The sequence below is a fragment of the Melospiza georgiana genome, chromosome 7 (genome assembly GCF_028018845.1).
Source record: "Melospiza georgiana isolate bMelGeo1 chromosome 7, bMelGeo1.pri, whole genome shotgun sequence".
Lineage (NCBI taxonomy): Eukaryota > Metazoa > Chordata > Aves > Passeriformes > Passerellidae > Melospiza > Melospiza georgiana.
In genome coordinates this window covers 15,337,399-15,363,490 of record NC_080436.1, presented here as the reverse complement: position 1 = coordinate 15,363,490, position 26,092 = coordinate 15,337,399, and the positions used below count along the sequence as shown (strand labels likewise).

The following is a 26,092-nucleotide window of genomic DNA, read 5'->3' as shown; positions in this document are numbered from 1 at the left end:
GCCTCTTGTGCAGAAAGAAAATGTCCCCACACATAACGTGCTGCTTCCCTGCACTCTAGCCTGGACACTGTCCAGCCAAAAAACATCACAGGCAAACTGCTTTTGACTGGTTTCCTATCTCCAGCTGAGATGGTGATCAGTTTATTCTCATGAATGAAAATTGTCTAAATATCTCAAATCTACCTGAGGGTTACAGAAGAAAATGGCACCAGCAGCAGCAGCTGATATTCCTGGGAGCCTGCAGCTTTGACAATGTCCTAAGGACCCTTGATGGGAGCTGTGCTGAGCAACACCTTGTGCTGTGAAGCTGAGGGAAGTGCCCAGACCCTACCAGCACAGCACAGCCCTGTTTTCCAGTGGTCCCAGCTGTGTGGCAGCAGCACTGGGGACACCTAAAGCTCCACCTGTCTATAGCAATGCCTGACTTTCAGCCTCAGTGCAATCACACAAAGATGCTTCCACTCCTCTCTTCATCTTATGTAAACAGAGATGTTTATCTCCCTAACAAGGACCTCTTCCCAAAACATGATTTCTAGCCCTCTGGTTTGCTCCAAAGCACACTAATAACTGTATAATTACAGAATAAATGGACAGAACTTGCAGTAGCAGTGCTCATGGCTTTGTTAAGCAGTCTCAATCTGTTCTTTCAAAGAGAAGGCTCACGTTATTTCTAAAATTAAGTACAAGGACCACAGTCCAAACCTCCATACTCCATTAATATATTTTTGTTGGCATTTTACATATTCTGACCATCCATTTCCTCCCCATACCTTTTCCCTTGTCAACATGCCCCACTCAGAGTGGTACAACAATGAAATCAGATGGAGGCAAGGTACACAGGCAAGCCTGTCTCCTTTGGAGTCAGTCACTTTTGCCCTATTTCCTTTCATGTACATCTGAACTCTGTAGTGCTATTTCAAGACCTGCTCCATTATGAAGTTACTCTTACAGATATTGTTAACAATAACATAGTTTGCAGACAATGAATGCTTGACCAGGATTTCTGTGCCATGAGAAAGCAGTTCCAAGAAACAGAACTATTCCTAGTGCCCTCCAGCATTCACTGAAAAGCTTCAGAAATTAAAGATTTTAACTCCTGCTTTGTGTAATGAGGAGGTCCTGAACACAAGACTGAAAATTGCCTCATTTGCAGAAGGAAAAAAACAATTGCCTTACATTATAGAACATCCTCTGTTGGATCAGGGGGCTGGGCAGGTAGGTAAAAGATTCAGACTCATTACATTTTTGCTTCACTTTTCCTTCCTCTGATTTGGCTGGGCACTTCCACTTCAAACACAAGATCTATAGGGCAGGAACTGTTGTACACAAAGGTGACCTTTACACCCAGGCCACAGCACTGCTTCTAGGCAGAGCTGGTTAGCTGATAAGTTTGAGACAAACCCTCCCCAGGTATTCAAAAAAATTAAAGTCTTCATGAAATATGCAACTTTTTAGCTGTGCCTAATCAGTAATAGGAAATAAAGGACCTTGTTAAATTAAACTATAATCTTTTCAGAAGTTCCAAATTAAACTCCCTACATGGAAATTCACTCTTGTATCACCTTTATAGCATCTCCTTTGAGAATAGGCTTCAAAGGGTACATTTGTGAAATAAAAATGGGAGTTTCAAAGGCTGAGTGGCCTCACCTGTTAAAAAACTACATAAACTATATACTTAATTTAAAAAAACCCAATGTTCAATCTGCCTCTATCACATGGTTCCTTACTGATAATGTATGGGTTTTACTCATCTAAATGACAGAGCTTGTAGTACTTCATTCAGGAAAATAATTCAAGAAGGCACATTTGTCTGCCAATAAATTATACATGGCAGATCTTGCACATTAAAACCCCCCCAACTTTCTTCTCTGACAACAGCAGCAGTGTACTTACAAGACTTCACACCTGTGGTTTGAAGAGTGGCAAGTACTTTATAAGTGCCAAAGAACCCTAGTAGGAGCTACCAGCAAAACACAGAGCAAAGTGGATAGTCCAGCAAAGAGACTGAGAATGAGCAGGCAACCAAGGAGAACTGAAGATCCCCAAGTGCCCTTTCACATGAGACAGAATATCCTCATAACTCTCCAGAATCTCCTGTGACCTATTTCTTGGCCCTAAATAATTTGCTATCCCTTCCTCCAATTTCTTCTTGAAGACTATTTTCCCCAGACAGCTTTGAGTGGGAATGTGCAGGCTCCCTGCGTGGGGTTGTGGCTGCCAGGGGAGTGTCTGTGCTGTGGGATGAGTGTGACAGTGGCAGGGCTGGAGCCCTCCTTGGTGGCCCACTGCCATAGCCCAAGAGTTGCCCTGGGGCAAGCATGCTCCAACGACCTTTTCTCCCAAGAGCTGCAGGAAAGAAAAACTCTCAGAGAAAGAAAAGGTAGGATTCCACATTGCAGTCCTGCTCAGCCTCAGGAAAGAATGCACTGTGAAAGTGCTTTTCTTCCTGGGAGAAACTGATCCTGTAACAGCCGTGCTGTCTTGGATGTTAGTGGCAGTTTTATGAAAACATGTTTCACTGAACTGCTCTTCTAGCTGTGACATACCCAGGGGGACTCTCCTCTGCCTGGAGGGCTGAAGGTGAGAAGGGTTTCCCCATTGTCTGTGGGAACATGAGGAAGCAGGACGGCTGAGTCAGGAAGAACCAGTGACTTTATTCTGGAACATGTTGATATCACTCCAGCACCCAAATGGCAATGAATCCCTTAATTCAAAAACTAATAGTTGTCTGGCTATAAATACTCAGAATGTCATTAAAATTAATCAAAAGCTCTCTAACTAACTGAATGGTTAATGTGAGACAACTTGCCCAAAAGACACGGATTAATATTAAATGTACTATGCTATCAGTTTGGGGTTCTTTCTTATTTTCTTGGAGTGCTTAAGTCTAGAGAAAAATATGGTCACATCCTTTATAAAGCATTTGCATTTATAGTGTCACATATCACCAGATTATATTTTCAAAAATATATATTAATTTTTTTACCAACACTGCTTAGCTTGCACTTGTAAAAATACCTGCTCCACACATATTTTCAAAGCTTGTGTTAAATACAATTGCCAGGAGAAATGTTACCTCTTCCACAAATTAATTTAAATAAGTGGCTTCAACAATGAAGCCAGCTCACACTTCTGACATGCCACCTAAATTTACTCTTGGGGAAACACTATGAATATGGCAGTAGAGAGAGCCTCTCACACCAACAGTTGGTAGGCATAGAGAGAGACACATTATTACAGTAAGACAAATGTAGTCTAATGGGGAGCTGCAGTTCCTCAAACCTTCTAGCAGAAGGCCACTTCTCAGCATAGGCCAGAGACATGCCAGGGTGTCCACAGGGCTGCAGCTCCTGGCACAGAAGTACCCTGGTCTCCTGCCTGTCCCATGTCTTGTCTGCCAGCTCCATGGAAATGTTTCAGGTCATCAGCAATAGTGTACAGCACTGAAGAATTGTATGCTTAGGTAACTATTATCTTTCCACTGGTTGGAACTGCTGAAGTGTTACATCACACCCAGTGACTTTCCTGCTGGCCATTTCAACAGACAGTAGATCTAGAAGGTTGTTTAGAGCAGTGTGGGGTCATCAAACACTTTGGGAATAGAGATTCAATCCACCAAAAGAATAAAAAAAAGAAGACAACTTGACATCAAAAGTCAAAAAAAAAAAAAAAACCAAACCAACAGGTTTAGATACTCAAAGCTCACTACATATAATTTTAAAAATTAGTAAAATATAGCTGCAGACTTTAGATCAATGATTTAATTTCATTTCCAAGAAGCTCTTGCAAGTCAGGGAGCCAATTTTAAGGACAGTTTAATCTTCGGCTTCAAAGAGGAGAACTGGAAAAGTTAAAAATGGAAGTAGGTTTCCACACTCTTCCTTTGTGGATTTTGAAGAAAAATAAAGCCTCTACCAGGTACTATGAATTTAAAGCTAACAGACCTTTGGGTATCCCCCACTCTGAGAATCACAAGTTTTGCCTTTGCCATCACTTAGCCAAGTTTCACACAAAGCTGGAATAATTTGGAACCCAACTCAGCAAAACCCAAACTTTCAGCTAAGCATATGTCTGTAAAGCATTTTTAGTAAGCCTAAAACAGGTGTCTTTCATCATGTGGGACAGTTTAAAAAGCTTAATACTGCTTTCAGGTGTGGCTGCTTATGGAAGTAACAGGCAAGCTGTGCATCCCATCACATGTTACTGTCTCTCAGCCTCAGTGCTGAATCTCTTTTTTTATATGTAAATGCTTACCTAGCTCAAGCAACCATAAGCCACTGCCTATTAACTTAAATGTTAATTTTAAACCACCAGAAATTTTGCTGGGAGCAAATGCAAGAAGAAAGCAACTCTGTAGTTATTTATACCTTTGCTCTATTCAAAATGCAAATACCAGTTAAATGGCCTCCTACTTTTCTTACTTATCCCTTATTCCTTTATCCTGATCATTTAACCTTTTGTTTTATTTTTATATTTTTCTGGTAGAAATAGCATCCTTTCTGTAGTGTTACATCATCTGAAAGTTCTGTCTCATCTATGAGTAAATAATCTGTCTCATCTGTGAGTAAATAATCAACCTTTCTTGATAAAAAATATCCTTCTGCAAATGACTCTGGATATGATCTACAGCTCATGTGAATTATAAGGTATGGAGATCCACAGAAGATATGAACACTGGCTGCCAGGGGAATATATCACGTGCTGCAATGAAAGAAAGATTACTGATAGCTTAAGAAGGGCACAGAAAGCTTGATTGAGGGAGTGTGTGAAACTGAATGAGATGGCCAATCCTGGTACATTTCTTCCCCACTAGGAGGCTGAGGTGATCAATCTAATTATCAAAAACCTCTTTCCCAGAAATAGAATGTAAGTGCTCTGGTTCAGAGGGAGCAGAATGTAGTAGGCTCAGGAAGTATTTGTGGAGCCAACTATTTTATCTGTAGCTTGAGCAGCATATATTTCCCTTGAGCAGCAACTCTCATTTCTGTGAGAGCCCCTGGTTCAATACCCTTGGGTCTGCCAGCATTCTGAATGGAATGAAACCAATGTTGTTCTTGATCCAAACCCAGATAAAGTGCACTCCAGAAGGGAACTCAAACTCGCTTCTTAACAATGACTCCACAAAGGTTGCAGGTTGACAGAAATGTATCAACTCACAAGAAACATTTTATCATTTCCTTTCTATTTGGCTCTACCCTTAACAACATGGGGGACAGTCCTTAGAGTGATGTACCACAGATACAGAAACAGCAGCAAAAACCACTTCTGTGGCATTTTAATCTTGCTCAGCTCTGGCCCCTGCAGCTAGGCCTATCATGAGCACAAGCAGCCCCAGAGCTTTTTCTACCCAGATCTTACCTGCACACTTTCCTTCTCTCCTTTGCCTTGCTCAACCCCCAAATACAGAGGCAAGGAGAAGTACACTGGCTACCCACTTGCCAAGGGGGCTCCAGATTGCACATGGGTCCAGAATCAGGTACAGAGCAGATTTTAAAAAGAAACAAACAAAACCAAAAGCTGGTTCTTAAGGATCATTTCAGCTCTAGAACCCAGGAGAAAGTCTACTGGAATAGCCTGTATTCCATAGCGCAGAGAAGAAATATTGGAGATCCTACATATGAGAGGTTTCCTCTACCGTGTTGCAAAGGCCCCTTGCAAGGCATTACACTCTTCATTTCATCCTGAAGTCTGTATCAGCAGCTGGTGATCATTATTCCCACCATTCCCAAACTCACACTTCTAGCCAAATAAATGGAACATTTGCAAGTTGGCCAAAGTCCTACAGTACTGCAGTTTACAAGGGTTCTAGCCAGTGTTCTCTCATCTGCAAAAAGTTCCTTGCGCTTTTGTTAAACAGTAGCATTACTTACACAAAATACACTTTGACAGGGTTTGCTTATTGAGGAGATAGAGCATCAGAAGGAAAGCAGTGTTTATTGTCATAGGCATGTCACAAGACCAAGGGTTTGGAAAGGAAGTTGCTTCTCCATTTACACGCACTGGATGCACAGAAAGAGTGCAAACCATAAAGGTATTGATGAACATCAGAGAAATCCAAGTCTCAAGCCAACTTTCTAGCTGATGTGATCCAGTGCAGCCCCACAGTCTTCAACGAAGATAAGCCTTATGCTACTGAAACACAGTTGCTTTCTGGGGAAGGAATTATGATTCCACATGCAGAGATAAAAGGGAGCTGCCAGTGAAAGCCTTGAAAAAACAAATAGTTTGCTGCCCAGCTGTATGCACTGGTGCAGCTGCACTGGCTTCAGACATGTAGCAAGGTGCTACATGATTTGGCCTAGAAACTACAGAACAAAGAAAAAAAAATGTTCTCACCTGCCTATTGCTTCAAATAGCTGGTGTTAAGCAAGTTCTGCCCAGCACTGGCTATCAGCACGGTCACAGAGCCCCAGCTCTTTGAGTGGTATGTTTTCTGTGTGCAAGGGGATCACAGCAGGCACAGTGAGCACGGGCAGAGTTGTGTTCAGGCTTTTTTCTCCATGCTGCACATAACAGGAGACAGCCTTTTCACCAGTGCTTTCCTTTCATTTCCCTACTAGCTTAACCCATTTCTTCAACACAAAGGTTTTCCAGCTGCTACACAGAAGTCATAATCCAGCTGAAAACTTCATAGAGAGAAAATGCAACAACACTAGACCACATTATTGTTCTTGGGGGGGAAAATGGAACCAGACCATCCCCTTCTGCTGGAGAACGTACAGCCCTCCAAGTTAGCGCTTCTTAAGGTAAAGTTGTGTAAATTGAGCTGCAGTGGGCAGCACAGCCCAACTACTTCAACTAATGCATTTATGTGGAGTCCTTCTGTGGCTCTTCTCTGGGTCTCTGCTTCAACTTCTATGAGCTGCAGCATGTGAGCTGAGCCCTAGCCAGCAAATAGTCGTGCCACACAGATTCCTGCTTTGGGGTGGAGGGATCTGCAACAGCCAACCACATAAAGCAAGATACCTGAGGTCTGAGCCAGCTCGGGACAATATGAGCTCCAAAGGCAGACTTGCTTTCTACTCTTCCCCTCCTGCCCCCCGCCGGTGCAGCAAGGGGAGGGGGGCAGCTTTGCCAGGTCTGTTACTCTTCCACCCCGCTGGGCGCCCCTTGCCCTCGGCCAGAGGCAGCACGGCCACCAGGCTGCCCCGGGAGAACCGGGGTCCGCAAGCAGAGGAGGAGAGGCGGGACGGAGAGCGGAGCGGACTCGCAGCAAGGACAGCTCCGCACAGAGAAAGCGGGAGCTCCGGGTGCCCGGGAGCAGCGGCCGGGCCCCGGGGGTGGGGGCTGCTCTCGAGCCCTGACGTAAAAACTAAGCGGGGCTGCCCGCTCCGGCTTCTTAAGGAGCGCGGCGGCGGCAGCGGGCTCGGAGAGCCCTGCCCTGGCCGGAGCCTGCCCGAGGTAAGCGCTGAGAGCCGCGGGCGGCGCGGGGCGGGCGGGAGCGGAGCGGGACCGCCCGGGGAGGCTGCACCGGAGCGGGCACCCGGGCCGGGACCGGCTGCGGCAGCTGCGCGGCCGAGGGACTGCCGTAACGCGAGCTCCAAGTTAGATGATAGTAACACATTAATTGATTAACTTTTAAATTATTATTGTCAGGCATTATCCATGCCGAGGAGTGGAGCAGGAGACAGACTACACTGCAAGGCGAAGCAGGGATAGGGGGAAGGGTGGGAAAAGTCAGAACCAGGAAGTGTAAATAGCACTCACACACACACAAACTTCAATGAATGGACAGAAATAACAAGAGATTGGAGGGTGTAAGGAGGAATTGCATGGGAGCATTCACCACATGCACAGGTAAGAGATTAATGAAATCTCCAATTTCCTGGGCATCCCCTCCAGCTCTCAATTTTCTAAAAAACCACGAACTTGTGGAAGACTAACAGCGCAGTGAGTTGCCTGAGTTGCCAGACCACAAGGACTAGTGGCCTTTGCCACTGGCCCTTACCAATGCCATGCACATCACACTTTCAAGGGCATTGATTCTCATATTAATGCCCTACCAACTCCTTGCCAAGACTGTCCCCTTGTTTTGACAAATCCAGAACCCTTGTCTTAGCCAGTTTTGTAACATATAAAGTTTAGAATAGGTGCTGGGGAGCAGAAAATACAAAGCAACCAGTTCAGTTTTTAACTTGTACAAATGAGATGGGCTCTGTCAAAGTCACAGAACCATCATTTAAAGGATTTTAGTATTATTATTTATTATTGTTAGCTTCTTTTAGTATTATTCCTTTGCTTGAACAATTTGTTGGGGCTGTCCCACTGTCCTTTGTCTGTCACCTCACCGCCATGGTCATATTTGAGACTGCTAAATTGCTCTGAAAACACGAAACTTGATAAACTATGTCCCTTGAAAAAGTCTCAGTAAGCAGACATATGTGCATACTGCATGGCACACAGGTGTCTGTGCCCAGGAAGGGCTCTGATGCACAAACAAGAATGAAGTAGTGACTCACGGGATGTTTTTGGCTTGCTTCTGAGAAAGCAATCAAAGCCTGCCTTGTGGAGTAGGGTACAGAAGAACAATGTTTCTTGGGGATCTTGGAAGCAGCAGGAGGACAGCCCTATTACTACCACCACTGTCATAAGTGACATCCACTAGGCAGGGCAGTGTGGGAAGAGCAAGCTGTCCCTCTTTTGTTCCCTAAATGCAATGTTCAGGGCCAGGGCCCAAACTTGGATTGAAAAGTGACTGTAGACAGCTGGGGAATAAAGTCTGAATAGTCTGAATACCTCAAAAATGTTCCCAGAACCTGACCAGGTAGCCAGACAGGGGGCTAGGTAAGAATAACATTTCTAGGACTGAAATCTCTGAAGAGTCCTTTAGCTCTATAAAGAAATATACTTCACAAAGCAAACTACTCTTCCCTAGTCTCGCACACAGGCTACTTCTCATACACAATTCCTCTGCACATCAATGTCCTGCCTTTGGCATTTTTCTTCACAGAGCAAAGGAACATTTCTTCAGGATCACTCATAGAAGAGACTTTCTACACAAAAAGTCAGTTGCTTATCTAGCTCATTAAGAGAAGTAGCTTCCCATTCCCAACAACCAAACTGAAAACATACAAGCATGAATACTCAGCAGATCAGCACATGCATTAAAGAGAATTTTGTCCTAAATGCTGATCTCAGAGGTAGCTGATTTCCACAAATGGGAAGTTCTCCATATGCCATGAGCTACACTAAAAACAATCCCTCAAACTTGTTCAGTATCAGAAATGCTAGAAGCTTGTTAGAAAATATATCAGAGAAGTGTGTACTAGAAATTAAATCTGATGGAGACAACTGGGCCATTCTGTCCACAAAACAATCATTCTCAGAATTTGTACCTATCCATTATTGATACTACTTAGCAAGTTTCAGAGTTGTAACAGTTAATTCTCAGGGATCGGCAGTACACATTTATACTTTTAAATATACACAAAGACATCGCCGCACAGGAAAGAGTCAACATGGACCTGTTAGAGCAAGTCCAGAGAAGAGCCACAACAATGATGAGGAGGGTGAAGCAGCTCTCCTGAAAAGACAGCCTGAGAAAGCTGGGGCTGGAGAAGAGCAGGCTGCAGGGACACCTTGCTGCAGCCTCCCAGTACTTACAGAGGGCCTATAAGAAAGATGGGGACAGGCTTTTTAGCAGGGCCTGCTGCAAGAGAACAAAGAGTGAAGGCTTCAAACTGAAGGAGGACCAATTTAGATTAGATATAAAGAAAAAAATCTTCTACAATGAGGGTGGTGAGACACTGGAACAGGCTGTTCAGAGAAGTGGAAGATGCCCCATTCCTAAAACAGTTCCAAGTCATGTCGGATAGGATTCTGGGCAATCTGAAGTGGTTGCAGATGTTCCTGCCAATGGCAGAAGGGTTGGACTAGAGACCTTTAAAGGTCCCTTGCAACCTGAACTGTTTTATGATTCCATATGCATGGGTACATGCTGTACAATACAGCTGCTATGTGATGGCTTTGCTATACCCTCTTCTCAGAACTGTTCTGCCCTTTAGCACCTAAACCACTCCTGGTCAGTGGATGAATCTGAAACCTGCAGTAATTAAAACCATTAAAGCACATTTTCAACAACATTTTTCCACCTGCTGTTCACTGATCCTTGTGATTCTGAAGACTACTTTAAAGGACTCAAAATGTTGAGAAAAGCAAGATTGCCTAAAAGCTTAAATTATGTAAAAATGAATGGATGTTTACTGAAAAATATTTTGGATCTGTAAAGCAAAAATGGCAAAAAAACTTTCAGTATTAAGTACTTCCAGATAAGACAGTTCATCATTCAGATCTGAGGATGAATAAAAATTTTTACACATGCTTCTGCTGCACAGAGCATTGTCACTCCTCTAGTATTTGTGTACATACAAAAAGCATACATAAATCTTTAAGGAGCAGAGAAACAGTATTTAAGTGCCTTGCATATCACGTAAAGTTAAGAGGATTTTCTTCCTGCATCTAAGAGTGAAATGTTTTCAGCTTCTCCTGGTTTTCTTATATTTCAGTGACATAATGGATCTTGGAAGCAGAAGAAGAATCCCCTGCACCATGAGACTCACCTGCTCTCTCCTGCTCATGGCAGTGTTCTGTGTGACACCTCTGCTCTGCCACAGCCAAGTTGATCCACTGGCTCTTGGGCGGGCAGACCCCCAGTGCTGGGAATCCTCCTCGGCTGTTTTACTGGAGATGAGGAAGCCTCGCATTTCTGACTCTGTCAGTGGCTTTTGGGACTTCATGATCTTTCTGAAATCCTCAGAGAACTTGAAACATGGGGCTTTGTTCTGGGACCTGGCTCAGCTCTTCTGGGATATCTATGTGGACTGTGTGCTCTCCAGAACCCATGGGCTGGGGAGAAGGCAGCTGTCAGAAGCTGTCAGAAACCCCAAGATGGCTACTCTACATTCTCAGTTCACAGGGAGAAACCAAGGTCACTACTCCTTTAATATGCATCTCATGGGCAATAATTAGAGTCTAGTGGAAAGAAAAGAGATTGAGGCCTGTTGTGCTATGTGGTAACAACACAGAAACGGAGGCCAGTGCTATGCAAAAATCCCCTACTCCTCCCAGTGAGGTGCAGAGCTGTGTTTATGTTCAATGTGATCTCAGTAAGAATTTTACCTCCAAACAAGCCGACCACTAACAACAGCTTTTAAGTTCCAGTTTGATAGGGTAGAAAAAGCAGCAGAAAGTGTGATACAGGAGGATTCAAACAAAGAAGGCATCTCAGCAACTGAATATACCAATATATTCTTCCACACCAGCATTTTTACCACAGTTGTGCTATGAACAGGCTAGCTCTGAATCCCCATTCTGAGAGGAATGCATTGCACTGTACTGTTGGGGAGAGTGGCAGCCTTTTGCAGAAGGGTCAAGGTGTGCCTACTTGCCATCTAGCAGTCAGTCACTATTTTTCATTTCCATACCGGTAACTTCACCCAACAAACAATGGAAACAGATCTCAGATTTAGATTCATGCAGGCTTTCAGACACAACTACAGCTCCAGGAAGAACATCACTACCTGTGACACTAAATGCTGCAATCCCTAGTCTCCAGGTTCCCAGCCCCCTCTCCATGACTGTCAATTACCATCCTCATTCCCAAAAGGGAGACACAGTATAGCTTTCCCTAAATCTCAGTCTCTTCCAAGGCTTCAGTTCTGATCCTGCTACCAACAGAGATATCTTTGCCTGGAGAATATCCACTTTCAGATAGAGGTAGGTGCTATAATTTGATGGTGAGGTAGAAGTGCTGCTTCCATCACCAACAGTGTAGTACATGAGCCCACAGTGAGAGGCAGAAAACTTCCATGGATTGAGACCCTTATCTCTACTTCCTAAAGCAGCGTCTTAGTTATTAAGATGCTTGGGGGGAATGTTCATGGAATAATGAAGAGCCTCTCTGAGCAAGTATCCATTAGAGTGTCTCTAAAAATTGGATCTGAACTCAGGGTTCTTGCACCTCAGGGACAATACACCACTGGACCATCCCACTCTTGCCCACAAACCTAAAACATTTTTGAGTATTGAAAGCTAGAATCTGGGATAGGAAGGACTGAGAGGTCCTTACCCTATTACCTACAGGCACTATCCTGAACTTTGAGATAGGAGTTGAACTTGAATCAATCCCCTCAGACTGAAAAACTCATACCCACAGGGCAATTTCTAACCTATGAGTCAAACAACCACTACCTGCAACTTAAAAGCAAGGACTGGATCCTATCCTGCTCTGCAAAGAATCTGAGCTCTGACTGGATCTTTACTGTGCTGGCATGCAGCACAGAACCTACTTCTGGTTTCCAAGTGATCTTGGACATCACACAGGCAAAAAGTTGCTCAATCCTTACCAGACTGACGCGCTTCTGGGTGCAAAGAGAACCCAGCTTTAGACGTACATAGCAGTAGTATTGTCAAAAACTGAGATAATCCACTAAGTTAAAGCACTAGATTATTGTTTGTTTGGGATTGCAGCTTTGAATATCACTGTCTAAACTCCCACTTAGCCTTTTGCTTACATCTGGCTCTACATATCCATATCACACTGTGATTTTCCGATACAAAGAGCTTTTGTTCTAGTCAAGATTAAAGAGTAACAGTCTGATGTATTTTGAAGAATCAAATTAAGGGGTTTATGATAAATTCTGACTATTCTTATCTCTTATACAAAGGGATTTTAAGTACTACTAAGTATTCACACCATCTTTGTTTTGTGAATTGTAATCAGTTAATCTGGTTTCTCTGTACAGCTGATTAACATCAGTTTGTTGCAGGCAGCTTATAGCAGTGACAGCCCATTATTTTTTTAGAGGAGCTATCTAACTTCTCATCCAAGTCTCACAGTTTCTTAACTGAAAGCCAGCTGTTTTAATCTTTGTAACCTGTGGTCCAACTGCCTTATTTCACCAGTGCAAGTAGAAATCAATTGGTAATAATTGCAGCTGGAAATGGCATAGCAAATGATGAGGAATAGAATTTGCACTTATGCATAGAAGTACAAGCCTGCTTCCTCAGCCCCAGAAGCAGCACTAACAGCACTTAAATTACCTTGTGTACTTCACATCTACATGAGCAGGTATAAATAGCTTTCAGTAGGCTTGTTCCAGAATTCCAAAAATAAAGCAAAATTTTGTTGTTTTATTCTGTTACTTTTGCAACAGTTGGTAACTTTATTGCTTCATACTCAAGTTTTTTATCTTACTTCTCCTAAATAGTTAAAATTTCAATACGTTTGGGGTTTGTTTTGTTGTTTTAATTGCAAACAGGATCAAAGAGGAGCAACCTGCATTCTCTGTTTTTCCTTAAACATATCACTGAATTGGAAGAGCAAGACAGATATCTGAACTTGGCACAGAAATACTGATGTTATGATGTTATTATGAGCATTACATTTCAGAACTAATGGATAAATCCCCACTTGTGAAGATTGAGAATCAGGAACTTTTCTAAGGAGAAAAAAACCCTACTTTGTCACATCTTAGAGGCACTTTCACAGTTACCCATACTTGGTCCTCCTGGGAAACAATTCTCTTCAAGTGTGCACCAAGAAGTGGGAGACGTAGCCCAGTTCCAGACTTACAGATTCAAACACTGTTTTCTGGACCAGTCTAGTCCCTCCAGGCTTTTGACTGTATTCACAGTCTGAAGATACTCTTAAACTCTAAACAACCCATGAAAAAGACTGCAAAATGAGAACAGCTGAATATGAGTAATCTGATAAACTGTCTCACTCAACCTAAAATCATACTTAACCCAACAGCATTTCAACTTCCCTATATATTGTGCAGAGAATTCTTAATCAGCTGTTAGTAGAGACAAGTAGGGAGAGTTTTTCAGATACCTGGCCAGGCTATCTTTAGTAATTCATTCCTCTTCCCTAAAAATACCATGAAAAAGCAGGTTTCATAGATGCATTTCCAATCTATGACAACACTCTAGTTACATTACAAGTATAACAACTCTAACCAAAATAAAACTTCAAACCTCCAAGAAAACATAGCTTTTGTACTCACGGCAATCTTCCTGAAGAGTAGCTATACAAGAAGATCCTCCTCAAGACGCCACATTGCACATCCTCCCTAGAAACATCTGAAGACTACAGATACAAACCCTCTGCTTCTTTTCTCCTTTCTTGCTTTCCTTTTTTTCTCCTTTCTCTTTTCACCCAGCAGTCCCACTGCCCCTTACCACTCAGTGGACTCAGCTGTACCCAGCTCCCTCACAGGTGCAGGTGGTTAGGCTCAGATCACCCTTTGCACCTGGCCCAAGAGAGACAATTCCCTGTCCCAACTCTGCAGTTTGTTGTGGGGGGTAGTGGGGCAAAGGCTATTGAACAGTTGATGTCTGGTAAATAAGCAGGTATTGTGTTAATCAGTTACTTTTTCAGAAGACAAATACGTTTAAAAGAAAGAAAAGCAACCAGCTGCCTTTTAGAGATCATTGCAAAGAAAACACCCCATAGTTCCTCAAGGAAATAACAAATGTGCTACTAGGCAGTGTGAGGGATCTCACCCACTGTGCAGAGAGGCTGATAACAGGCCAGTGTGGTAATAGGATTCTGAGCATACTTAAGCTCTTTGATTCTGCTAATTACAAGTAGAAGAGTTTTATAGGAAGACTACAGGAAAAGGTCCATACTGGGGAAAGATCAAAGTGACATGACACTGAAAGGCAGCATGCAAGTGGAGGGATAGGGCTATCAGGGCAAGAGGCTTGGGGGCAATGCTGATAAAATATGACCAGCAGCAGCTAAAGGCAGAGGAAATGTAAGATGTGGGAAACCGAGTATTCAGCTGCTCTTTGCTGTTTGGAAATTATTTACTTATATGCATTTTTATATCACTTTTCAGGGATGTTTTCTCATATTCAGAGGTCACCAGTTCTGAAGAAGAAAGACTCATTTGAAGATTTAATAAGTATCCATATACATAAGAGTAGATCTATATTACTCGGAAGAGTCATTGGAAAGCTAGGAAAAAAGAGGAAATTACACATTTAGTCTAAGATTTTGATTTGTGGATAATTTTTAACTACTTCTATTTATTTTTTGTATTTTAATCCCCATTGATGTCAATTCATGTGGTGGAAGAAGGCATGTAACCTCAAGTACGACACCTCTGATTAACTTGGACTTATGGGTTTTCTTAATCACCAATGAATTAAGTCTCCTTACTAAACTGCATGATTTATAAGCAGTTGCCTACTTTAATCTGTGTGTATATCAGGCTTCTTGTAATACATGTGATCTGTTCAAACTATTGTCTTTTGGGTGCCAAAACAAGAAATAACTGATTCTTCAATAAAATATAGACAAGCAGAGAAGGAATTTGTCAAAAAACCTCCACTGGCTACAAGACAGGATTAGAGAGGCGATGGTGATGTTTGGTTGTATGCAGAGCTGTACACTTGTACAGAGCAACCCCTGCTCAGAGACTACAAGAGACTTCATCTTACTGAAGAAAAATGGTACATATTTCTACATGAAAAATACCTTCCAAGAATGTTTTCAGTTTTGCAGTAAAAGGGTTAACAGATTTTATCAGCTCCTTGCTTTCACACTTAAAATGTTTAATCACAAAAATTCTCATCCTTAACTTGCATTTGCTTCTTTTTTAGTTTACGAGTTCTTTGTAGAAAAAACAACCTCTTCTGACTCTTATTGATAACCCTAGCAAGCAATTTGATATTAAACTAATGCAAAACAACTTATGGCAGGTAACATTTGATTGCTTTTATGGTATAAATTATTTCCATTGCCAGATTGGCTGGATGAAACCATGAATTTCATCTTTCCAGGGCTATTACATTTAGTTGTTCATTCAATGTTTCTTTTCTTGAGCATGTAGAAATATTTGGTGGTTTGTTTGTTTTTTCTTTTTTTTTTCCAAAATGCCCACAGAAAAAATGGGCTTCCTCGTTCATCAACTTGCAGAAATAAGTTCGAGTCACAAAACATGTAAAGAAATCTTGAAATGGTTACTGGCATGAACAAAATAAGGCTTAATCACAGTTCCATTGAGGGAAATCCTGACTTAAGGAAGAAAATAAAAAACTGTATGAGGGCTAGCAGCTTCAATGGCACTGAATTTGTGCTTCAAGTTAAGCATGCAGCAAACCATTTCAATGTTTAAGAGAGAACACTAAAGCAGGATAAACACAGGAACACACAGTTTATTGCACTCAACAACAGACCCCCAGTTGCAGCCACAGCCTATGAGAGTGCTTTGCTGCCACGTGGGAGGGCAGCAGGAGCATTGTTACAACAAATCTGCTTTCTCCTCTACTGATGGTGTTCATTAATTATATTATTGTCTCTAAAAGCTTTATTGTTGCAAATTTGTATCAATATAAGAGAGTCTTCACTCAGTCCCTACTGTCACCAAGACCAGCACCTGACAAAGAGTGTGAAGGGCTGGATGCTCAGCCCAGGAGGATTGGTATTGGAGTAGAGCAGATGTTACCTGTTGCCATACACTCCCAAGCTCTAGCAAATGTGAAAGCAGACAGATTATCTGAACAGGTCCTGTTTAACTGAGATGCATTTCCACAGGGCCCTTTGGGCAGCTCTTAGTGATTCCACTTTAGATAGGTCCCACCTGCAACAACAGGATCCCTTAGGAAATGGCTCATGTCAGCTTCCTTCCTCTCTTCAGACAGAAATACCACTATGGGCCAAGAAATGTTTAGCTTAAATGAATTCACAATACTTCTCTGCTTCAGTAAGCTTCTTAATGAATAGGCTGTAGCAAAATTCAGCCTTTGAGGCAATGGGCAGGAAAGGATGTGGAGGCAAGACTGACAAAACCGATCAGTCTCTAGGATAGATCACACTATGGAGAACTTTTGGAAATTGTTGATGTAAAGAGGAAATCTGTGTTATTAATTGTGCTGAAATAAAAAAGGGGATGCAACTAACTACATGTAAACCTGCAAGTGATAGAGTGCAAGCGATAAAAGAGTGTCTATATTAAAAAAAAACAAAAACAAGAGCTCTCAGTTTGAGATGAAAGTAGATCTGCTATACAGGAACATTTTAAAATGTCACTGTGCTTAAAGACAGGATATTGCCTCCTACCACTGTTCCTTATCAAAGTCATGGCAGATCTTTGTGTGAACTAGGATTGTTTTTACAGATATTGTTCCTGGCTTACTGTTTTACAATGAGAGTGTATCAGAAGAAGGATGGGATGAACATGTCTGATTGAAATTCCTTCACTGTCATCTGAACTGAATAACAGCAAAATAAAGACCTTGTGATTTTGTCCCCTTCATCTTACAGGGATCTGTGAGCTAAACAACTGCTTCTTAGCATGGAAAACAATTCTTTAAGTCTTTACATAATGATATGAAAAAACAATTCATGGTAGTTGAGGAATATCTATTTGTAAGAATTTGTGCTCCAGGTCTGTTCAATGTTGCTTCACACCAAACCAGCATTTGTCAGTTGCTATTGTTTCCAACCAAGTTGAATTCAGATGCACACACTAGAAGGAGATTTAAAGCCTCATCAGAAGCTGACCATAATCAACAAGTAGTTCCCTTGGATTGTTGTGTGTGTCTCTGGGCACTGGCGTACTGCAAAAGCTACGAGCTTCTATCTCACAGTATATTTATTTATGTTATGTTAAGGGTATATCCACCTTCTAACTACCTCATCACTGTTTGTTCAATGGGGTCCTCCCTCCTCCCTCAATAAGTTTCTTTTTTTTTTAATTTTCACCCTCTTTACACTACCTTTGCTACAGACAAACCACTTGTTATCTTCCAGTAGCATACCATTATTTCTTGCTGTAAATTCTCGAGTGTTTGCAGTACACGTAATTCAGGCCTCCTTTGACTAAAACTAGCATAAAGAATGAGGAATGTTCATTAATCTCACTACCACAGTGTAAGGTCTTTCAAGAAAATGGCTGAGGTGCTACCAAGAGAAAATAAGATTTCTAGCCTCTTTAATGAGTCAGGCAGTCCCTTTATCTTGATGATTATAACTCATTCTGAAAAATACAACACAAGGAAAATCTATGTGGAAAATCTGTGTAGAGTTCTGCTCAGCAGCTTTTCTAAAGCCCTATGTTTTTCATTAGCCTTTTCAATCACGTCAGCCTAAACACTGTTTGATTATATATGAAACAAAGCTTCAGAAAATTTACCTAATTTTTCTCCCATACCTTCCAAAAATATTTTGTTCTTACCTGAATGAAATTTATTTTCTTTGTCATCACAGAAAAAATCCTGTAAAAATTTGGGCTATTTTCTTTCTTGGCAAGCTGGTATCATTTCAGTGACATAATTAAAATCCTTAAAGGTATGCAAATTTTCTTGAACCATAACTGGTTTTGAGCATATACAAACATAGTTATTTACTATTTTTATGCACCTCCTGCCAAAGATTCATAGTAAATAACTGACTGTACATTTTTTTCCCTCTGAGGTGGTACTGAATAATTTCCATTTCTCAGGTCTTTAAAATCCTCTGTACATTACAGGAAAAAGTGTTTTCCTTATTGCTGGCATCAACAAGAAATAGAGCACCATTCCAAGGAGGTAACTCAACCATGGGATATCAACAGCTAAAGAGAGAGAAATGGGCAATCGTTTGCACTCCTGAGGAAGTCACAGCACGGCAGCTGGAAATCACCTACAGAAAAGGAATATAGCTCTCCAGAATCCTCCAGGTGAAGGCTCTAAATGCAGAAACCCGTCATGCTGTGTTATTACAGGCAACATCTGAGACACTTTAAAGAGTCTCTTTTAAGAGACACAGTATCAATTACCTTTAAGTAGTTCAGTGAAGTTGCAAGGTGAATGGTAGCTTCCATCACTTACAAGCTGGTGAAATTACCTGGTGGATGAGGTCAGAAAAGGACCTGCAAACATGCTCAGCTGTAGAGAAGAACTCCTGGTGCAAAGCAGTTTGTTGGGCTGAAAAGCAGAATAAATTTTAAGTCTTTCTAAGCTTTTGGATGCTGCCAGAGCACTAGAAAACTCTTAAAGAATCTCTAAGATAACTCTGTACAAGCACCAGCTTTTTCTGTCATATTCCATATTACATCCTCATTATCAAAAGTGAAGCATCCTGAATGTTGAACAAAGCTCTGCTGTGTAAGACCTTTGATTACAAAGGGATTTTGTGCTGCTGGAAGTCTCCTAGGACTAGAGTTATAGTTATAGAGTCACAGAAGAGGCAAGAGCAAAAACCTCTCATGCTCTCACCAGTTTAAGTTTGCTCCTTAATTGACTGCCAAGACTCATTATCTCTTAGGAGCTTTGACTCATACAGTTCCAAATCAGTCTGAAATAAGGGCTATATTTGGAATATGCTCTACCTTACTATATAGAATAATACTACAAAGGCTAAAGCAAGATTCTGAGTTTCCTCTGAGGGTTACATGACTATGAACAATATTATGGAATAAATGGGATGAAGGTAAGAAAACAGTGACAAGATGACTGGAGAACTTATACCTGGTTGAGTCTGGAGAGACAATGTGTCCTTCAGTTTCATCATTAGCACTTCCAATTCCTTTCTCACTTCCTTCTCATCAGGTGGTATCTGCATTGCAGTGGGAATAAGAACTGTATTCCCCATTCCACCAAGAGAGTTTTCTGTCAGTTTAGGCAGATATGTTTGTTTCTCTTTTGCTTGTTTATGCTGTCCCATAAAGGGTTTGTCATTCTGCAGGGACACTGACTCCAGTGGGTCATCTGAGAATGTGAAGTCCACTGCAGTGGGAACCTCAGGTGTCTGTAAAAGCTTCATTCTATTCACAGAGTTTGGGGGATTCAAAGATTTCCATTCTGCACATGTTCTGAAAATAGGCCTTATGCGGGCAGGATTTAATTCACTCTGCATTCTCCTTTCCAACACAACATGTGGATTTCTTGGCATTGTATTATGACACTGTGCAAAAGGATGCTCTGATGACTGCAACATGGTCTACAATAGACAAAACACAGAAAATAAATTGTAAAAATAATTGGTATTTCCGTTTGCCAGTAGTACTAAAACAGTATTGCAGAAAATGCTACAAAAAAGCTGTAGGAGGAAAATATGTAAACATTTTCTGTGAAACAAGAGCCTTTTAAGAATCTCAGAAATAATTGTAATGATAAGAATCACTATAATTGAAAACAAATAAAATATTTTCTATAAGATGTCTGTATTACATCCCAGTAAAAGACAGCAATTAGGAATGACATTATATTTATTCAATGCCAGCACTTTGACTCTTCTCTGAAGAACAGACTGCAATGAAGTATCTAACACTTCTGTTGGAAACTCTTACTGGAATATTCATTATTTTCACTGCAGTAGTATTTAAATGTGCTAATATGAATATGTGTGCTAGGTGCCAGATATGCACAGAATGACAAGAAAATACATACTGCCAATACCTTATCTGCTTTCTCTGAAGAGAAGAACCTAAGATGACTGAAAATACAATTGGAAGGTGTATGAAATAGTATTAACAGTGCTGGTCTACAGGAAAAGCAGTTGTTAGTGTTCAGTAATGGCTCATAGCTGTGACAATTCTGGATATATATATATATATATATATATATATATATATATCACTATACCTTTACTTCTTCCTTCATGTGCTGCAGCATCATTTGCAGGTTTTTATGGCTTACTCTCAGGCTTTGCAGTTTTGCCTCTATTTTGCGGCTTTTTTCTTCCTGGCAGTTATGAAGAAATTGCATTTTGTCCTTCCATTTGTTGAACTGCTTTTTCATGTACCTACCAGAGATACAGGAGGGTGGGATTTTTGCTAGACCAGACATACACAAATATATGCATTCATGGAAATGAGCAAACACTTTAGCACAAACTTTATCCCCTTTACTAGTTCAGGAAAATTTTGTCAGCTTTGGAATTAGAGGCCAATATTTCAGAAGCTCGACTGTATCCATGGAATTAGCAAGAACATGAGTATTCCAGATGAGGAAATATGGAAGCTGAGTAGAACTGTGGCCACATCTGAACCTTGCATCTTGGGGTTTTACCTTTCCCACAAAGGTGGCTGCAACAAGAGAAACAATAGCAGTTCCTCTGCATAGAAGCAAACTACTTATAGCAACTCCCTGACCTGCAAAAGATTCCCATTACATGGATGGGCAACAATGAAGTAAAAGCAGGTTCTGCCCCTTTGATAGAATTTCTTCTTGCTGGTGGTACTCTCTGCAGTTTCTTCAATGATACCAATAGCTTTCAAGTACAGGCCATTTTGAAAAAACACTCTGATTTTTGCAATCAGAAGCGCCATCCTCTTATGTACAACAGAGATTTAGAAATTACCTACTCAGAGCACAGTATGACAGAAATACCACCCATAATTCTCTTCTAGTTGTGATTTCTCTAAGAAGTCAGTGTAGAAATAGTTTTGCTTTCCTCACAGCTGAGGTACAGACAGTAAAGTTTGTTAACACTACAGTAATAAACCAACTGCTTCATATGACAAATCTGAAATAGTTATCTGCCATGTTTAGTTACATTCAGAAGTTCACCTGATCCACTTTCTGTGGTAATGCTTTGTCTTAGAGATAGCAGCTTTATCACTTGAACTATGCAAGATTTGTCTGAATGGGACAGCAAGTCAGACCATTTAAAATTAAAATTAATACTACAGTGGTCCCTTATAACAACATTTAAGGGCTCCTCACTGTAAAATGCTGCCCTCCTTCAACTAACTCAGAGTCCAGTTCTGAGAACAGACAGGTGAATGCTGGAAGTCAGTCCACAGACAAGAATAAAGAGTTTCCCATGAGTAATGTGATTCATTTACCCAGTTCTATGATAAGCTCTGGGTCAGAGCAGCATTATAGGAGCAGGCATCCCAAATATCCTCTCAACGATTGCTAATCTAAAGGAAAGCTGAAGATCTTTGCCATATCTCTTTATCTTCCCAAGTGAGAACAGACCCACAATGAAATTGAAATTGTTTAGCTCTAATCTTGGAGTGCCCTTTTGTGAACTTGGAGCTGCAATTTTACTTGGAATGAAACAGAACAGGAACAGAGGGAACTGAACATACTGAAGAAAATAAAGAGAACAGATTCAGGATTGAATTCTACACTTTACTGTAATTCCATCATTTTCAGTGGTCATAGGCATGGTTATATAGAGCACATTTATATACAACTACAAAGATGAACATGGGAAAGGCAAAAATGCAAGTCAAAGGTAGGCATTATAGCTCACACACCAACTTTTCCCCTGCCATGTCACCCAAGCAAACAAGTCTCCCAAGAGATTATTAATTTAGGAATTAATATTTTACAGTGTCAAAGATTTGACTATCAGAAGGAACTTCCATACCTATAGTATTGTATTCATCCTATTAATCTCTATTTGTTGTACAGCACATTTTTTAGAAATGAATTCTACTTTGATTTAAAAGCTTCATGCAAATTATGAAATTTGTTTTGATTAAGCCTTATTCAGAGAAAAATTTGAAAAAGTATGTTATTCTGACATTTTTATCTGGATGAACATCTTTTTGTCTAAAAATTCCCTTTAGAAATATTAACTAGTTATTGCAGAAACGCTGATGAAAGCAAACCAAAAACTGTTTTGTTTTGCCATTGTTTTTCCAGTGATCTTCATCTAAAATTTTTGTTGCTGAGTTTTCATTATTCATCCTCATTTGATAGGATTTTTTAAGTCTAAAAATCTCCAAAATATGGAAAAGTTATCTGTCTTCTAGCTCTCCCGCTGGAGCAGCAATGCACACCAGTCTTCAGTGAATTTACTACAGCATTTACCTACCTGCTGTCACTGTGAATGCTTTTAATGGATTCATGCATTTTTAACACATCTGCTTCAAAAGAGGCTATTGCCTAAAAACAAAAGGAAGTATCTGTTCATAACTTTATCAGCAATAGCATTTCATTTTTATATGCAAGTTTTATTATAGGAGTCCATGGCAAATTTTGGATCTGACAGATCTACAGATTTACTAGTTAACCTTTTTAATTTAATGTATTATAATCAACTGATGCATTAAAGTATTTCAAATGGCTGGAAAATTTATTCTATAGAAAAAATTCTTTGTTCTATGACAAATTTAAGTGTATGAGAATTTGTTTGAAAATAGAACAAAATCCATATTCTTGATTTCTGCAAAATCAAATACTCTGATTTGGGAACAATCTCTCTCAAGTCCCACAGCTGCATTGAGACAGGAAGGTGTTGAAAGAGACTGTATATAGAAAAGAAAAGAGAAACTCCTGGTCTTTAAATGGAAGTAGCATTCTCTGTACCATGCAGAGAACAGTAGCCCAGAAGTCAGGGAGACAAACACCTTCCAGCTAGATTACTTTTGAGCCATGATATAAGTTTGGCAGGAATCAGGGCTGCCAGGAAATTATGAGACTAAGAGCTGGATCAACCAGGACCTCCATACTCATAGATTCTATTAAAAGCTATCATTGTACTTACTGTCCACATCTTTTCAATTAAAGTGGAAATCATCTGCACTGTAAGATCTTAGAAATCAGTATAAGACTGCTCAAAAGGAATTCTCAGCCCAGAGAGAAAATAAACAAGAGAGCAAAGCACCTGACAGAATCCCAGCACAGGGATGCAAGTCCTGTCCTGCTGTTTTCTAAAATGACAAATGCCAACCGTCAAAATTCTATGTTTAAGCAACATCTGCCCACAACATCTTGTGCAGATATCTGCTGGCTGGCACTATACCTTGAGCTGGGCAGCAGAGTTTTAAAAGACAGGTCTTCCAAAGGGCAGCACAGGATTAGCAGCCAAAGGAGTGACCTGATATACACAGGCTAGTATTGTGTTACTGCACCCCTTGGCTCCTGGGAAGAACAAGATGAGTGGATGACACAAAGTGGTTTGAACACAACCCAGTGTTCCCTGTATTCTGAGTAAGTGCAGAGCCAATAACCTCTCAAAAAATATAGAAACAAAAAATTGCTATGTACTTTTTTTTTAGCTACACTGCCCTACCCACTCTTTTAATATTGTTTCTTTGGAGAAAAGCTAGGAATGGATTAACAGAGACCTTTTGTGCATTAGCTATTTTAGTTGGAGTGGACACTGCTCTGAGTTTATCCTAAGAGGGCCTATTCTGTCCTCTTGCTATTTCCATGGTAACAAAAATGGCTTGAGTCTGATAAGAATTCAGGTATTCTTCTTTGACATTTGCTTGCAGTAGGAAGACATGATGGCCTTTTTTACTGTCAGAATAGCGAGAGGACTCCAGACTCATCTAGACTTTAGCATGCTACTCTACGACATCTCAAAAAAACCCAAGGCAAATATTCTTACAGGCGCTTCTGAAGGTCATGAAAATCAAGGAGTTAGTCACTAATCTTGGGAAGACAACAAATTCAAACCTCACTAAGTTTTCCACTTCCTTATTTTTCGCTGTAAGTGAGGAATTTACAGAAAGGTGAAGCTGCCCATTACATTTTCACTGAAATTAGAAGACAATTAGATAATTAACTTGCTAGGTCTCCTTCACAGGTTTAGCACTGTTACTGCTTTGTGTTTTGCTCACCTGAGCTATTGTCTTGCCTTGCTCTGGTGTCATCTTGTTACTCTCACTCTTCTGCATTACAGTCCTGTTTTCAGATATGAACCTGGGTGACTCTGGGACACAGTTGTCCACTGGGAAAGACACATTTTCAGGACCAAGTAGTGGTGAAGCACTGAATTCCACAGGAGTACTGTATACCAACAGAGAAGTAATGAGTAGGGAAAGGATCAGGACTCATTGTTTTTCTACCCAGGAAGACCCGAATGCAGAAAACTAATGCAGTGTAAATAGACAGACAGATGTGCTATTGACTAAGCAAGAAGTAAAATTTAGCTATGCCTGCTGGCATATTTTGGTTAAAAGAATGAAATTCCTGAAAACAAATTCCACTCTCCCAACAGAATCTCAGCAACAGGCTATTCTTTCCACCCATTTATTCTCAGTGCAATTTGCTGCTTCGTTTTTTTGCTCCATTTAGCCAACATAACCTTCAATGCTCATTATTAACCACTGTGATGAGTGGAAATATAGTAATGACTTTAAATATTAACCAAAGGACAAAAAACAACTGGTGTGAAAGAAGAGGAATGGTGAGATCATCTACTTGCTATTGTGAGTGATTCCACAGGTCTGCAATTTAGTGGGACTTTACTAGAATGCCTGCCAGTGAATGCACTGTGGGTCACATGTGGAAAGTATTCACAGTAAATTTCCAATGGATTTGTCACAGAGGAGGTGTTTAAGAACCCATGCAGTTGTAAAGATAGTAAATATTTGCAATGCTTGGCCCTAGACTGAGTATAAGAAATGGAACAGAGTGAAAAATACAACATAAGGAAGGAGGGAAGTACAATACAAGCCTGTTATATTTTATAAGACAACTAATCATTAGGTTGTCAGCATGGTAACCATGGTTAAGCTACAGAACAATGTGCAGCAACTTCTCAGTTATTCTTTCCCTTTTTAATAGAAAAGTCATGACATGGTATCTGTCATAACAAGGTCCCTTACTCAAAGGACATAATCAAGCAATATCCCACAGCCTGACATGCAGAGATTATAAATTCATCTGACACCAAAACTCACGAAGTGTTTTTGTGAGCAGGGAAGTGCCTCTCCACTGACTCCAGAGCCGTCCTTCTCTGAGCCTCTTTTCTTCTGCAGCGCTCTTGGAACAGGTTGTTCCTGATGGTGCGGACAAGGTGCTTTGCGTTCGCCTTTGCTGACATCTATTGGAATGAGGGATAATAAAGAAAGTGACTTTTCAAACAGGTGCTGCCCAGAAACAGAAATATTCCAAAGCAAAGGTCCATCTGTTCATCATCTGACAAGGCTCATGGCTGCTATCTGAGCCCTAGAAGGGGAGCTGAGGTGGGTAATACTTGCAGGGCCACAGGCAAGAGCAGCTCCAATTCTTTTAGGCAAAATACTGACTGGATCAAAGTCAGACAGCCTGGAAATGCCTAAACACAATGATCAAGCTCACAGTCACAACAATAATTCTGCTGACTAGTATCTAAGGAAGAAATACTTTTATACTTGTATAAAGCATTTGTAGATACAGTCTTCCACGGCTCACATCCTCCTCTCACAGAATA

General features: G+C 40.8%; 2 protein-coding genes across 2 annotated transcripts in view; one reads left to right on the top strand and one right to left on the bottom strand.

Moving 5' to 3' along the window:
* Positions 1-26,092, bottom strand: part of DYTN (dystrotelin) — a 75,524-nt gene that overhangs the window by 36,842 nt on the left and 12,590 nt on the right. Inside the window, exons 10-15 of the mRNA XM_058028362.1 lie at positions 25,581-25,723; positions 24,516-24,684; positions 22,763-22,833; positions 20,575-20,734; positions 19,459-19,930; positions 18,768-18,915 (exon numbers count right to left, since the gene is read on the bottom strand). Coding sequence (XP_057884345.1) covers positions 18,812-18,915; positions 19,459-19,930; positions 20,575-20,734; positions 22,763-22,833; positions 24,516-24,684; positions 25,581-25,723 — 1,119 coding nt within the window. The 3' untranslated portion in view covers positions 18,768-18,811. The remainder of the gene's footprint in view (positions 1-18,767; positions 18,916-19,458; positions 19,931-20,574; positions 20,735-22,762; positions 22,834-24,515; positions 24,685-25,580; positions 25,724-26,092) is intronic.
* Positions 10,513-14,992, top strand: FAM237A (family with sequence similarity 237 member A). Its single transcript, XM_058028366.1, has 2 exons — positions 10,513-10,927; positions 14,844-14,992. Exons 1-2 carry the CDS (start codon positions 10,513-10,515, stop codon positions 14,990-14,992), a joined length of 564 nt encoding a protein of 187 aa, XP_057884349.1.

Excerpts from the sequence above, each read along its gene's own strand:
- FAM237A (XM_058028366.1), top strand. The coding sequence starts at position 10,513 with ATGGATCTTGGAAGCAGAAGAAGAATCCCCTGCACCATGAGACTCACC. Across the intron at positions 10,928-14,843 it reads GTTCACAGGGAGAAACCAAG|GGATGTTTTCTCATATTCAG; the intron begins GTCACTACTCCT and ends ATCACTTTTCAG.